General features: G+C 47.6%; 1 protein-coding gene across 2 annotated transcripts in view; it reads left to right on the forward strand.

The window, feature by feature from the left end:
• Positions 1-7,196: 7,196 nt before the first annotated feature.
• DNAJB12 (DnaJ heat shock protein family (Hsp40) member B12) overlaps positions 7,197-14,387 on the forward strand; it is a 67,825-nt gene continuing 60,634 nt past the window's right edge. The window contains exon 1 of one of the 2 annotated variants that reach the window (XM_085864163.1): positions 7,197-7,446. In XM_085864163.1, coding sequence (XP_085720289.1) covers positions 7,314-7,446 — 133 coding nt within the window. In that variant the 5' untranslated portion in view covers positions 7,197-7,313. The remainder of the gene's footprint in view (positions 7,447-14,387) is intronic. The other variant, XM_085864162.1, reaches the window with a different exon arrangement.

The following is a 14,387-nucleotide window of genomic DNA, read 5'->3' on the forward strand; positions in this document are numbered from 1 at the left end:
TCCGAGGCAAACAACCACGGGGCCCTCACCTCATGTCCACCCTTTCTCTCTTTCATAACTTTTAAAGGAACTTTCTCCAATAAAGATCCTTAATTAGAGTAGCAATGAGCTCAGAAATGAAGCAAAATCACAGCAGCAGCCTCTTTAGCTGACAGTACTCGTGTTGAAAAGTAAACAAAGAAAGTATAAACAAATATATTATACAAGTTGAAGTCATGGTGTCTGTCCGTGCGTCGGCTGTCTCCTGTATTCTGGGTCTTCGGGCAAAAGCTTACATGGCAAGTGACCCATATTTTGCGGGTTTGACCCGTTTTTCTTTCTTTAAACCCGTGGACCTGTTTTAATATCGTTAAAACCCGTATTGGATGAAAAGTACGAACAATTTCAAAAACGCAATGTTTCGCTTCCATTACACTAGCAATGGATTCTCACACAGAGTGACAGATCTGTTGTCTCTGTCGTGATCTCCATCCGATATTCAAGGTACCGCTCTAGTCTGACTCTACTAGATACCATTGGGAGCAAGAACTACTAGATACCATTTGAAGGTACTATTCAGAATTGTATGGAGGACTGCATCCCCTTGAGAAAGAAATTGACGAGGAAATGGCCACAGTGGATGAACAAAGCAGCTCTTGAGTCAGCAAAAGAGAAACGAAGGTGCTGGGCCAGATATCTAAATCATAGAAACAAGGAAAGCAAAGATGGATGGGAGGACTACATGAAAGCTAGAAACATCGCAACCTCAACAATTAGACAGACTAAAGCAGAATTTGAGAATAAGTTAGTAGAGGAGGTCAAGATCAACGATAAGAGCTTTTGGAAAGACGTGAAGAGCCAATCCGAGGCTAAGACAGGAGTTCCCGACTTGCAAACATCTGATGGAGACTGGGCAAGGACTGACGCAGAGAAGGCAGAAACTCTCAACGTATACTTTGAGAGTGTTTATTCACAAGAGGATGTCTCAATAATGCCCAGTCAGGAATTGAGAACAGAGGCCACCATATCTGATGTTGCATTTACTCCACAAGATATAGACTGCCTTCTTGCACACATGGACATCAACAAGTTTCCCAGGACCACATGGGATGCACTCAGGTGTTTTTTTGAGAAACCCGTGAAGAAATTTGTGAACCTCTTCAGACGATCTTCACCAAACTCTTGAGGGAGTGAAGTGTATCAAAGTCATGGAAACAAGCTACTGAAGCACCAATTTTCAAGAAGGGAAAGAAGTCTAACCCAGGTAACTACAGACCTCCGTTTGACCTCCGTGGTGTGTAAGTTAATGGAAAAGATCATTAAAAAAGCCCTGATAAAACACATGGATGAAAACGATTTACAAAGTACAAAGCAGCAAGGATTTCACAGCAGAAGATCTAGTGCAACCCAACTACTGGAGGTTCTTGAACAATGGACAGGAGATCTTGACTGGGGACACAATATTGACTGCATGTCCTTAGGTTATCGAAAGGCTTTCGACAGTGTGCCATACCAACGCCTTTTTCGCAAGCTTGAGTCATATGGAATTGAAGGATGTCTACTAAATTGGATAGAGGAGTACTTGACTGGACGATCACAAGAAGTTCAAGTGAGAAGAAAGATCTCGCACAGGGTGGATGTTGTGAGCGGAATTCCACAAGGAAGTGTACTGGGACCAGTATTGTTCATCCTCTTCATCAACGATCCCCCAGAGGATGTAAAATCAAATCTGAAGCTCTTCGCTGATGACACAAAGCTATCCAGAGTTGTTGACTGTCAAGATGATGCTGAAGCCCTTCAAAGAGATTTAGATGTGGTCACTGAATGGTCAAGAAAGTGGCAATTGCCATTTTATGAAGAGAAATGTAAACTAGTCCATTATGAGAGGAAAAAAAAAAGCAGAGATTCACAAACTCTATGTCAGATGATTCAGGGCAGAAGGAAGTCAAGGAGCGGAAAGAGGAAAAAGACCTTGGTATTATATTCGATACAAGTCTAACCTTCAGTACTCATGCTGCTGATACTGCCAAGAGAGATAATATGAAGCTGGGAATCATTAAAAGATCCTTCTCAGCTCTAAAACAGAAAGGAATCCTTCAACTCCACAAGACCATGATTCGGCCTACACTTGAATACTGCAACTTTGTATGGTACCCTACATACAAAAAGGACGAGGACCTGATGGAGAAAATACAACAAATAACTACTGGACTAATACCTGATGTATGACATTAAGAATACCCAGACATACTGATAGCCCTGAAATTACCAACACTAACCGATAGAAGACTCATCCAGGTCTTGAAAATTGTCAAGAAGTTTGATAACCTGGAGGCCATGAAATTCTTCGAGATGGATGAGGGGTCAAGAATCGGAGGGCACAGACTGAAAAATGAGGAAATACAACTGTAGAATCAGACTCAGGCATAATGCATTCTCATTCAGAGGCATCAAGAACTGCAACTCGGTTCTTGAAAGAGCAGTCAACGCAAAAACGGTTAACTAGTTTAAGTCAGCATTGGAAGTACACTGAAGTACCAACCCTACCAGAGGACTACATGTATCAGTGTAGTAACGAGGGGAAAATAAGCACCGCTATCTTAACGGAGTCGGAGATATGTGAACATTACGTGCTGCGGAATACATGGACTTGTGCCTTGCAATCAATGGCATTGTTTTGTGTCTGTTGAACGACATAACAGAAATGTTCTTTGTTTGAGAAATGTTCTTTGTTTGAGAAATGTTCTTTGTTTGAGAAATGTTCTTTGTTTGAGAAATGTTCTTTGTTTGAGAAATGTTCTTTGTTTGAGAAATGTTCTTTGTTTGAGAAATGTTCTTTGTTTGAGAAATGTTCTTTGTTTGAGAAATGTTATGTATGTATGTTTGTATGTTTGTCTTACTTGGAACCTCTTTATCATTAGTGTGATGATTAGGCAACATATTGAATCGTGTTTTTACCACATTTGTTTAACGATTTGCGTGCTGTATTATTTAGTGTCACATGGTTCTGTTGCTCAATGAATTTTTTTCATCGGGCTGTGGACTTCAAGTGGTATTTGCAAAAAAAAAAAAACCACACATTAGGTGTCAAGTTAGACGAATAACCAAAGTTGAAACAAAAAATTTGTTTCAATTGTTTTAATCTCGTCGCAATTGTGCGACCGCAGCACAAAGGGTTAAAAAACAAATCAACCCGTTTTTTGTCGCCTGCAACTTGCCATGTATGCAAAAGGGGGGTCTTTGAGCCCCTTATATCAATAATTTAAATGACATTTCATGCGAAATAATAGTTTCCTAAAACAAACAGTTGTGCATAAATCTGGACTAATAACGAAACCACTTTTACTTTTACTTATTTAGCCATACGATTGAAAATATAGGAGCAAGCGGGACGTTTGGACCGATGGAGTCAATTCGCACCCTCGACTGTTGAACACTATTTCTCCATAAGATTGTGGCAAAAAAAAAAAAAGGTGAGAAGATGGTTAATAATTTTTTTTGGACAAAGGGGATACAAACCCATTTCTTTGTAATGCATATTTCTGGTTAATAGCCATTTTCTGTAAAGTTTGAAACTACACCATTAACAGCAGTAAATGTTTTTGTTTCTGGCAAGAAAGCCAGAAAGGAAAGCAAAATCAGCTTCTGGGTTTAAATGTAACGATGAGGAAATGAGGATGAGCCGATGAGGAGTTTCACTGTGCTGTTTAAAAAACATTCCAGGAGAAGCTCTGGTCCCTCAACAGACCCTTGTCCCCGAGGCAGTGACCCTCCCCCTGACCCCCCCCCTCCCCTCTTGACGCCCCTGCTTGATCCTGTCAGCCACGATGGACAAGGAGGGTGAACGCATCATTTCATCGATGGGGGCTTGAGGAGGAAGAAGCTGAGGCAGAGGAGAGTGAGTCGCATATCTGGGATGCCAGAGAGGATTCGCCTACTGGGTGCGTGTCCCCATCGCGTCACATCGCCACTACCCATCTCATCTTCCCCATCCATTTTCCTCCACATTCTCTTGTATATTTGTGTGACGTGAGGGAGAGAGGAAAAGACTGCTTTCCTTTTCTCCATTCATTACTTTTATCTAATATTCAAGTCGTTCTTGTCTTATTCTTCTCCCCTGAGTGAATGATGGCCAAGTGTTTTGTTGAAGTAAGATTGAAGAAGAATACACGTTCGGGTTAAATCTGCTCTTACGTGCCTTTTTGCTTTCTTGCTTGTGGATACTCGTTTTTAAATGATTGTAGATACTCGCTCTTAATGATTGTTTGCCTGTGTTTTTGTAATAACTAATTGTTTGTTGAAATTTCCAATCTGTCTCGGTTGTCTTTTCCTTTATTGGTCCGACGCAGTGCACAGGTATAGATAGCCGGGAAGTTGTATCCCACCTGATTCGCTTTGTCAGCCAGCGCACACTCACTGTACCGCTTGACAATAATCTGAGTGTGCGTTAATGGCACGAGACCCCCATTAACTCAACCATCCACAGGTAAGGTATCATGCGGGGTAGTGTAACCCTGCCAGGATTGTCAGTGCCAATCGGCGTTTGTGGTTGCTTGGCAACCTGCTGTTGCGTGTAGTTATCTGTGCCCGGTGGTCTCAGGACCGGGCATTCGGGAGGGACCCAGATGCTTCCCATTGTGGCAAGCCCCAAACCCTGGATCCATAACAGTATGGTGGTTATTATTTTGGTGTAAGAAAGGGGGGTGGGGAGGGGAGGAAGGGGCTTTCATGAGCAATTACCAGCGGTTTAGTAAAGTAGTCATGATTTGAAATCGACAAACATTTCATTTAAACAATCTTGTCCATGTTTTCCTGTCCACGATTAGATGTGCTTGTGACTTTTTGTCTTGGTTGGATTTGTACCGCCAATAAACGAGCACTCGGTGGACCTCCAACAGGAATCTTAAATGAGAACAGAACGAAATGCTTTATTTGCCCTGGTCCGTAAGTGTCATGGCTGAGACTTAGGGAATTCAAAGCAAAGCCCTTGATAAACCTTGTGCTAATTATCACAATCACATGGCCCTTATTTTACCCCCTCATCGGTTTCCAATCCCAGACTCTTCTTTCCAAATCCATCGAAACCTTCTTCATAAAAGGCACTGTGGGGATCCTACGGGATGGGATGTTGATCATTGAAACGCTCACACATGTTTGAAAACACCATTATCCCACCTTCCACAACCATTTGCGGTTTTCCCGCAACCATGAGCTGAAGATCATTTGGCCCAGCGTGCCTGTGCTGTATCCACGTCTCAGCACGGCTGCGCAATATTCCTGCAATGATAAAACAACTGGAGTAATTTGACTGCGCGTCGTCGACGGGTATTCCTCCGCTCTCCCGCACAAACACTTGAGTATTGACATATTTGACCCTTGACCTTTATCATATCTGGCCCAAAATCTAATCAGTTAATTGCCCTGTCTTACTTTACCTTTGTACCGAGTTTGATGAAATTCTGTCCAATATTTCTTGAGTTAGGGCATAAACAGTAAAATTTCAGAGTTTGACACCTTGACCTTTGACCCTTGACCTTTATCACATCTGGCCCAAAATCTAATCACTTAATTGCCCCGTCGTACTTTACCTTTTTACCAAGTTTGATGAAATTCTACAATTTGCTTCTAGGAAGGAAGGAAGAAATGAAGGAAGGAATGAAGGAAGGAAGGAAGGAAGAAATGAAGGAAGGAAGGAAGGAAGGAAGAAATGAAGGAAGGAAGGAAGGAAGGAATGAAGGAATGAAGGAATGAAGGAATGAAGGAAGGAATGAAGGAAGGAATGAATGAAGGAATGAAGGAATGAAGGAAGGAATGAAGGAATGAATGAAGGAATGAAGGAAGGAATGAAGGAATGAGGAAGGAAGGAATGAAGGAATGAAGGAATGAAGGAAGGAATGAAGGAATGAATGAAGGAATGAAGGAAGGAATGAAGGAATGAGGAAGGAAGGAATGAAGGAATGAAGGAATGAAGGAAGGAATGAAGGAAGGAAGGAATGAAGGAAGGAAGGAATGAAGGAAGGAAGGAAGGAAGGAAGGAATGAAGGAAGGAAGGAATGAGGAAGGAAGGAATGAAGGAATGAAGGAATGAAGGAATGAAGGAATGAGGAAGGAAGGAATGAAGGAATGAGGAAGGAAGGAATGAAGGAATGAAGGAAGGAATGAAGGAATGAAGGAATGAAGGAAGGAAGGAAGGAAGGAATGAAGGAAGGAAGGAATGAGGAAGGAAGGAATGAAGGAAGGAAGGAATGAAGGAATGAATGAAGGAAGGAATGAAGGAAGGAAGGAATGAAGGAAGGAAGGAATGAAGGAATGAAGGAAGGAAGGAAGGAATGAAGGAAGGAAGGAAGGAAGGAAGGAATGAAGGAAGGAAGGAAGGAATGAAGGAAGGAAGGAATGAAGGAAGGAAGGAATGAAGGGAGGAATGAAGGAAGGAAGGAAGGAAGGAATGAAGGAAGGAAGGAATGAAGGAAGGAAGGAAGGAATGAAGGAAGGAAGGAAGGAATGAAGGAAGGAAGGAATGAAGGAATGAAGGAATGAAGGAAGGAAGGAAGGAATGAAGGAAGGAAGGAATGAAGGAAGGAAGGAATGAAGGAAGGAAGGAATGAAGGGAGGAATGAAGGAAGGAAGGAATGAAGGAAGGAAGGAATGAAGGAAGGAAGGAATGAAGGAAGGAAGGAAGGAAGGAATGAAGGAAGGAAGGAATGAAGGAAGGAATGAAGGAAGGAATGAAGGAAGGAAGGAATGAAGGAAGGAATGAAGGAAGGAATGAAGGAAGGAAGGAATGAAGGAAGGAATGAAGGGAGGAATGAAGGAAGGAAGGAATGAAGGAAGGAAGGAATGAAGGAAGGAATGAAGGGAGGAAGGAATGAAGGAAGGAAGGAAGGAAGGAAGGAATGAAGGAAGGAATGAAGGAAGGAAGGAATGAAGGAAGGAATGAAGGAAGGAATGAAGGAAGGAATGAAGGAAGGAATGAAGGAAGGAAGGAATGAAGGAAGGAAGGAAGGAAGGAAGGAATGAAGGAAGGAAGGAAGGAAAGAAAGAAAGAAAGAAACATAAAAATGAATACGAATAGAGTTTTAAATGTATATAGTCACATTAATCTCAGATAATACAGATGATGTCTGCAGAACAGGTACGCGCGTTGTTCAGGTAACGAAGCAACGCTGTTTAAATGGAAAGGAATTGGGATCGAGTTGGGTCAAACGTCATCGTCGGGACTGAAACGAACGGAACATCAAATCCCCAAACCCCCACCAAGCAACCGGGAAACCCTGGCTCGGTTTAGCTCCCCCTAGCGCCGCGATTGCAGGTACGGCAACCTCCGGTCCCTCGCTATGGACGGGAACCGGGATGAAGCTGATCGTTGTTGGGACATCGCGCAGCAGGCTCTTCGCAGCGGGGACAAGGATCGGGCACTCAGATTCCTCCGAAAAGCCGAGAAACTCTACCCGACCGACAAAGCCGAGGGTACGGCCTGAGCTGTAAAAGACTTGTTGGGGCCTTGCTCTGAGGCCTACTCCGACTAGCCGGTAGCGGAGGGCTGGGTGTGGGGCACGCGGATCGATTCACTAGTCCAGGTCCTCTGTTGTGACGTGATGCCAACGGAAGGTGTTTAAAGGGCCCAACCCAACGCCATGACATGACGGAACTCTCTTGGACTTGGTGAATGAAGGGAAATGAAGCTTTAAATATTTTTCTTCTCATTCATGCTGAGAGTTTGTGGAAGAGTCCTTAAAGTCTTTATCATTGAACCGTGTCGCGGTTTCTCAACATGCGAGAGGAACTCGACTTGATGTTGTTGGAGGTGGGGGGTCCACGGTGTGGTGTTTGAGGTGGGGGGTCCACGGTGTGGTGTTGGAGGTGGGGGGTCCACGGTGTGGTGTTGGAGGTGGGGGTCCGGGGTGTGGTGTTGGAGGTGGGGGTCCACGGTGTGGTGTTGGAGGTGGGGGTCCACGGTGTGGTGTTGGAGGTGGGGGTCCACGGTGTGGTGCTGTTGGAGGTGGGGGTCCACGGTGTGGTGTTGGAGGTGGGGGTCCACGGTGTGGTGTTGGAGGTGGGGGTCCGGGGTGTGGTGTTGGAGGTGGGGGGTCCGGGGTGTGGTGTTGGAGGTGGGGGGTCCGGGGTGTGGTGTTGGAGGTGGGGGGTCCGGGGTGTGGTGTTGGAGGTGGGGGTCCGGGGTGTGGTGTTGGAGGTGGGGGTCCGGGGTGTGGTGTTGGAGGTGGGGGTCCACGGTGTGGTGTTGGAGGTGGGGGTCCACGGTGTGGTGTTGGAGGTGGGGGTCCACGCTGTGGTGTTGGAGGTGGGGGTCCACGGTGTGGTGTTGGAGGTGAGGGTCCACGGTGTGGTGTTGGAGGTGGGGGTCCACGGTGTGGTGTTGGAGGTGGGGGTCCACGGTGTGGTGTTGGAGGTGGGGGTCCACGGTGTGGTGTTGGAGGTGGGGGTCCACGGTGTGGTGTTGGAGGTGGGGTCCACGGTGTGGTGTTGGAGGTGGGGGTCCACGGTGTGGTGTTGGAGGTGGGGGTCCACGGTGTGGTGTTGGAGGTGGGGGTCCACGGTGTGGTGTTGGAGGTGGGGGTCCACGGTGTGGTGTTGGAGGTGGGGTCCACGGTGTGGTGTTGGAGGTGGGGGTCCACGGTGTGGTGCTGTTGGAGGTGAGGGTCCACGCTGTGGTGTTGGAGGTGGGGGTCCACGCTGTGGTGTTGGAGGTGGGGGTCCACGCTGTGGTGTTGGAGGTGGGGGTCCACGGTGTGGTGTTGGAGGTGGGGGTCCACGGTGTGGTGTTGGAGGTGGGGGTCCACGGTGTGGTGTTGGAGGTGGGGGTCCACGGTGTGGTGTTGGAGGTGGGGTCCACGGTGTGGTGTTGGAGGTGGGGGGTCCACGGTGTGATGTTGTTGGAGGTGGTGGGTCCACGGTGTGATGTTGTTGGAGGCGGGGGGTCTACGGTGTGGTGATGTTGGAGGTGGGGGTCCACGGTGTGGTGATGTTGGAGGTGAGGGGTCCACGATGTGATGATGTTGGAGGTGGGGGATCCACGGTGTGATGTTGGAGGTGGGGGGTCCACAGTGTGGTGATGTTGGAGGTGGGGGGTCCATGGTGTGATGATGTTGGAGGTGGGGGGGTCCATGGTGTGATGATGTGGGGGGTCCATGGTGTGGTTGAAATGAAGACGAGAGAAGAACCTTCAGAGTTTAGGCTTTATTCCATTTGATTGAAGCCGCTTCTGCGGGCACACCAGGAAATACAAACGCAGTATGGAGTACAAGCAGTAAGGTACACACGCGCAACTAATCACCGCAAAATAAATCAGTATTATATATCAATCAGTGTTCTCACCATTCAATGAGCACCAAGTGAGCCGGCGACATACAATGGCAATGCCCCAGGGACAAAACCCCGCTGCCGAGCCGACCCTCAGCTTTATCTCTTCTGTGTTCGAGCCGGGCATCACGTGGTCTCACGTCACGACCTTCCATTCACCACATTCTCCCCGTCTTTAAAATGTAACTAGAGGCCCAGCTAACGCACCATGATTACTTCAGCGCTACAGGAGTATACATTTCAAGCAATGCGAACTATCTAATCTACAGAAGCATACATGCCAAGCAGTGAGGATTATTTGGAGTTGTAGGAGCATGGTAATGAGCATCGATATATTATGTAACGAGCATATAGGGGCATGAGCATCGAGGATGCCGATAATCCCCTTTACAGATTGAGTCGGCGAGGGGGTATTATTCGCCGGCCTCTCCGGGAGTAGATGGCGGTTTCACTTGAGGGAGGCTTCCGATCCTTTTGGTGAGCCTCGACTCGAGCCGGAGATGACTCCCCGATCGCCCCCGGGTGGAACGCGGTAGCTCCGCCGTCACCCTTCTCGGGTGGAGTCCCTGGGGGAGAAACACCTGGGGAGGGAATGTCAGAGGGAGGTGTGCCAGATGGTGGTGTACCGGCGGGGGGAGTACCTGAGGGAGCCAAATGACGAACCGACACAGTGGTCTCCCTGCCATCCGGGAGCCTGACATGAGCGTATTCTGGATTAGTATCGATGAGTTCGACCTCTTCCACCATGGGTTCATACTTGCTTTGTCGTACCGGGCGTTTCATGAACACTGTTCCGGGATGGGTTAGCCAGTTGGGCACCGATTGGCCGTCAACATAACGTCGTTGGTGAGTAAACATTCGTTCGTGAGGAGTCGCATTGGTGGACGTGCAGAGCAAAGAGCGTATGGAATTCAGAGCGTCGGGAAGGGTAACCTCCCACCGCTCGGGGCCCAGTCCTCTTGATTTCAACGCCAGAGTTACGGCTTTCCAAATGACTCCATTATAACGTTCCACCTGACCATTACCCTGTGGGTTGTAACCCGTCGTTCGACTAGTTGCGATGCCGTGCTCTAATAGGAACTGTTTTAGCCCGGCCGACATGAAACACGGCCCTCTGTCTGAATGTATGTACGAAGGTTTCCCAAACATAGCGAAGAGGTCAGACAGACATTTCACGACAGTGCCCGAGGTCATATCCGAGCACGGAAACGCGAAAGGGAACCTTGAATACTCATCAACAACAGTGAATATGTATCTGTTGTCTGTCTCGGTCGGCAGGGGCCCTTTGAAGTCAATGTTTAGTCTCTCGAAGGGAGAAGTGGCCTTGATCAGTCTGCCAGAAGCCGAACCATAGAATCTGGGTTTTAGTTCAGCACAAACAGGGCATGAAGCATTCATTTGTTTAATATCTTCAATAGAATAGGGCAGGTTCTGTCTGCGTACGAAATGTGCCATTCTGGTTACCCCGGGGTGGCACAGAGACACATGGAGGTCTTGCAAAGCCCGACTGATTACCGCCGAGCAGTAGACCCGCGAGAAGGTATCTGCAGCAGGGTTTTCCCTCCCGGGCCGGTAAACAATGTCGTAACTGTAGCAAGCTAGGTCTATCCGCCATCTCATAATTTTTTCATTCTTAATTTTCCCGTTATTTTTCCCATCAAACATGAATGCCACGGATCGTTGGTCCGTAACGAGCGTGAAGTGGTTTCCCAGTAAATAGTGTCTCCATTTACGTAGGGCTTCGACAATGGCGTACGCTTCCTTCTCTATCGCTGAGTGTCTCTGCTCGCTTCCAGAGAGAGTTCTCGAGAAGAACGCGACGGGTCGCGCAGACTGATTAAGCGTAGCAGCTATGGCGTGATCTGAAGCGTCGGTCTCCACCACAAAGGGCACCGAGCTATCGATCGATAAAACCACGGAATTACTGATATCGTCTTTGAGGTTGTGGAAAGCTGTCACAACAGCGGCATCTGGTGGAAAGTTTTTGCAATGCACTAGGGGATGTATTTTCTCGGAGTATTGCGAAATCCATCTTGCATAGTAAGCGAACATGCCGATCACCCGGCGCATTGTCTGCAGGTCCTGAGGTGGGGGTAGCTCACGGAGCGGGCGCAATCGTTCAGGATCAGGCTTAATTGTGCCGTCGGCTATTGTGTAGCCGAGAAGGTCAATTGACCTTGCCGAGAATACGCATTTCTCGTAGTTGAGAGTCAGATTATATTTTCTAGCAATGCTCAAGAATCTGTCCAGATTCCTATCATGTTCCCCCTGATCCCTACCGCACACTGTGACATTGTCCACGTAAACAAAAGTGTCTTTGAGGTTTTCATCTGAGATGATGTCGTCCATAACCCGTTGGAAGCAAGCTACTCCATTCGTGACACCGAATGGTATCCTCCTGAATTGGTAGAGGCTCCTCCCTGCCTGGAATGCAGTGTAAGGTTTGTCTTCCTCTCGGATGGGAATTTGGTGATAGGCGCTTCGCAAGTCGATGGTGCTGAATACCTTATAATTGGCCACGCGTTCGACCATCTCGTCTATGCGCGGCAGGGGGTAGGCATCGAGTTGGGTAAAGCGATTGACCGTTTGGGAATAATCGACAACCATTCGTTTCTTATGGTTCTGACTGCTGGTTACTAACACCTGTGCGCGCCATGGCGAATCGCTCGGTTCTATAATTCCTTCTTCCAGTAATCGCTTGGTTTCTGAAGTGATGAAATTCATGTCAGCAGTGGTATATCGCCGCGATTTGATCGCTATCGGTTTGCAGACCGGCGACAGGTTAGCGAACAGCTGGGGGGACGTCATCTCCGCGGTGGTCAACGCATTTAAAATTAGACGAGGTTTGCTTCCTCCAAAGGGTATTTCGACGCTCGTGTGCTGCTTGAGGACATTATGACCCAGAATTACGTCTGCGCACAAATCACGAAGCACCAGTACCCTTACATCCCGATGCGTGTACCCTTTTACGTCCAATTCGACTTTGCAGTACCCTCGTACGCGGGATTGTAGTGAGGTGGCGGCCATGCATACCGTATTGTCTGTCGGGTGGATTATCCATTTCCTGCCCTTCACTAGCGAGCTGTTGACGAAACTTTCAGAGCTACCGGTATCAATCAGTGCCTCAGCCATATGCCCGTTAATTCGTACTTTGATGATAGCCTTGGATAGATTCCCCGGGGAGGCTGCAGTTAATTTATTTTGCGAGTAGAGAGCCGCAGAAGTGGGTTTATTTCTCCTTAGAGTAGATTTACATACCCTGGCATAATGCCCTTTCTTGTCGCAATTCATGCATGTGGCATCTCTGGCGGGGCATTTTTTACGGGGGTGCCTTTTGTACCCACAAAAGAAGCATTTACCAACCGGAGTAGCTGTTGGAGTAGCAGCTGAGGAGTTTGACGTGGCCTGTGTATCCGGCTCCTCGGGTGTTTCTCCATCCCCTATGTCTGGCTGTGTCTGTGCCAGTGGGGTTCCTTGGGTTCCCATCGTAGCAGCGTTCATTAGCAGCATCGGTGTCCCAAATGACTCAGATTGCTGCTGTGCCGTATCCATCGCTCGAGCCTGATCGACTACCTTGTCAAGAGTGGGTTGCGCTTTCTCTAGTAAGCGTTGCCGTATGTGGGCTGATCTGAGTCCTTGGATGAATGCCTCCCGTGTCGCTTCCTTTCAGTGTTCCTCGGCGCTTACGGCCCGGAAGCTGCAGTCTTTTCCCAGCTGATTCAGAGCTTGCAGGAACTGATCGATTGTCTCCCCGGCAGCTTGCCTGCGTGTGTTGAGAAGATGTCGTATGTATACCTCGTTCTTGCGCTTCACGTAGAGCGCCTGCAGCACGTCGATCGCTGCTTCGTAAGTGTCGCACTCCGAGAAGAGCCTGTACACGCTGGGCGAGACATGATTCACGAGAGCGGCAAATTTGTCGGCTCCTTCCTCGATGATGGTCAGATAGTGTGAGAAGGAACAGAACCAATGCGACCATTTCATTTCTGAGTCAGTCGCGTTTGGGTCTGCGTCGAACCTCTCTGGTTTGTAGATCTTGTCCATCGTTGGTTGAGAGAGCCGAGAAAACCAAATGGAATAAATTGTAATGAAGACGAGAGAAGAACCTTCAGAGTTTAGGCTTTATTCCATTTGATTGAAGCCGCTTCTGCGGGCACACCAGGAAATACAAACGCAGTATGGAGTACAAGCAGTAAGGTACACACGCGCAACTAATCACCGCAAAATAAATCAGTATTATATATCAATCAGTGTTCTCACCATTCAATGAGCACCAAGTGAGCCGGCAACATACAACGGCAATGCCCCAGGGACAAAACCCCGCGGCCGAGCCGAACCTCAGCTTTATCTCTTCTGTGCTCGAGCCGGGCATCACGTGGTCTCACGTCACGACCTTCCATTCACCACAGTGGTGATGTTGGAGGTGGGGGTTCCACAGTGTGGTGTTGTAGGATTTGTGATGCATTGTTTTTTTTTGTTTTGTGTTTATTTTATTTTTTAACATGCTGACTCAATATCTGTTTGCAATAACTTTGTATCAGCACGTTGATGATCACCTGCACATTAGTTATCACTTGTGTAACCTTTTAGCCTCGAACATTCCCAAAGCGATAGGAAAGGTTATTGTTATTCTTCTGTATCCACACAGATATCCTTTGATTATAGATAATTCTCAGATCACTTCACTGATGGATTTAGAGGAGGAGGAGGAGGAGGAGGAGGAGGAGATTGGGACCATACTCTGTGCAGAGTGTTGGTGCTGCCTAAGCAGTCTCCTTGGCTATTGGCCACAATCCTGGACGGGTCGCCACTCCGACACAGTATACCAGCATGCTGGCACTCATTTTGCCGACCTCGGAAGGATGACAGGCCGAGTTAACCCCACCTGATATTAATTCAACAGCTGAGCGGGATTTTGAACTCAGGACCCCAGGTTAGGGTGGTGGGCTTGGGATCCATAAAGCCAACCCCAGGATTTGAGGAAGAGAAAACATTTTGTACTTTACGAACATTCTGCTCTGTTCACCCTATAATTTACCTGAGGTCACCTTCATCAACCATCCTTGCTGCCACATATGAGCAAAAATCACTTC

The sequence above is a fragment of the Eptatretus burgeri genome, chromosome 18 (assembly GCF_056783735.1).
Source record: "Eptatretus burgeri isolate ZD-2024b chromosome 18, Ebu_testis_v1, whole genome shotgun sequence".
NCBI classification, from domain to species: Eukaryota; Metazoa; Chordata; class Myxini; order Myxiniformes; family Myxinidae; genus Eptatretus; species Eptatretus burgeri.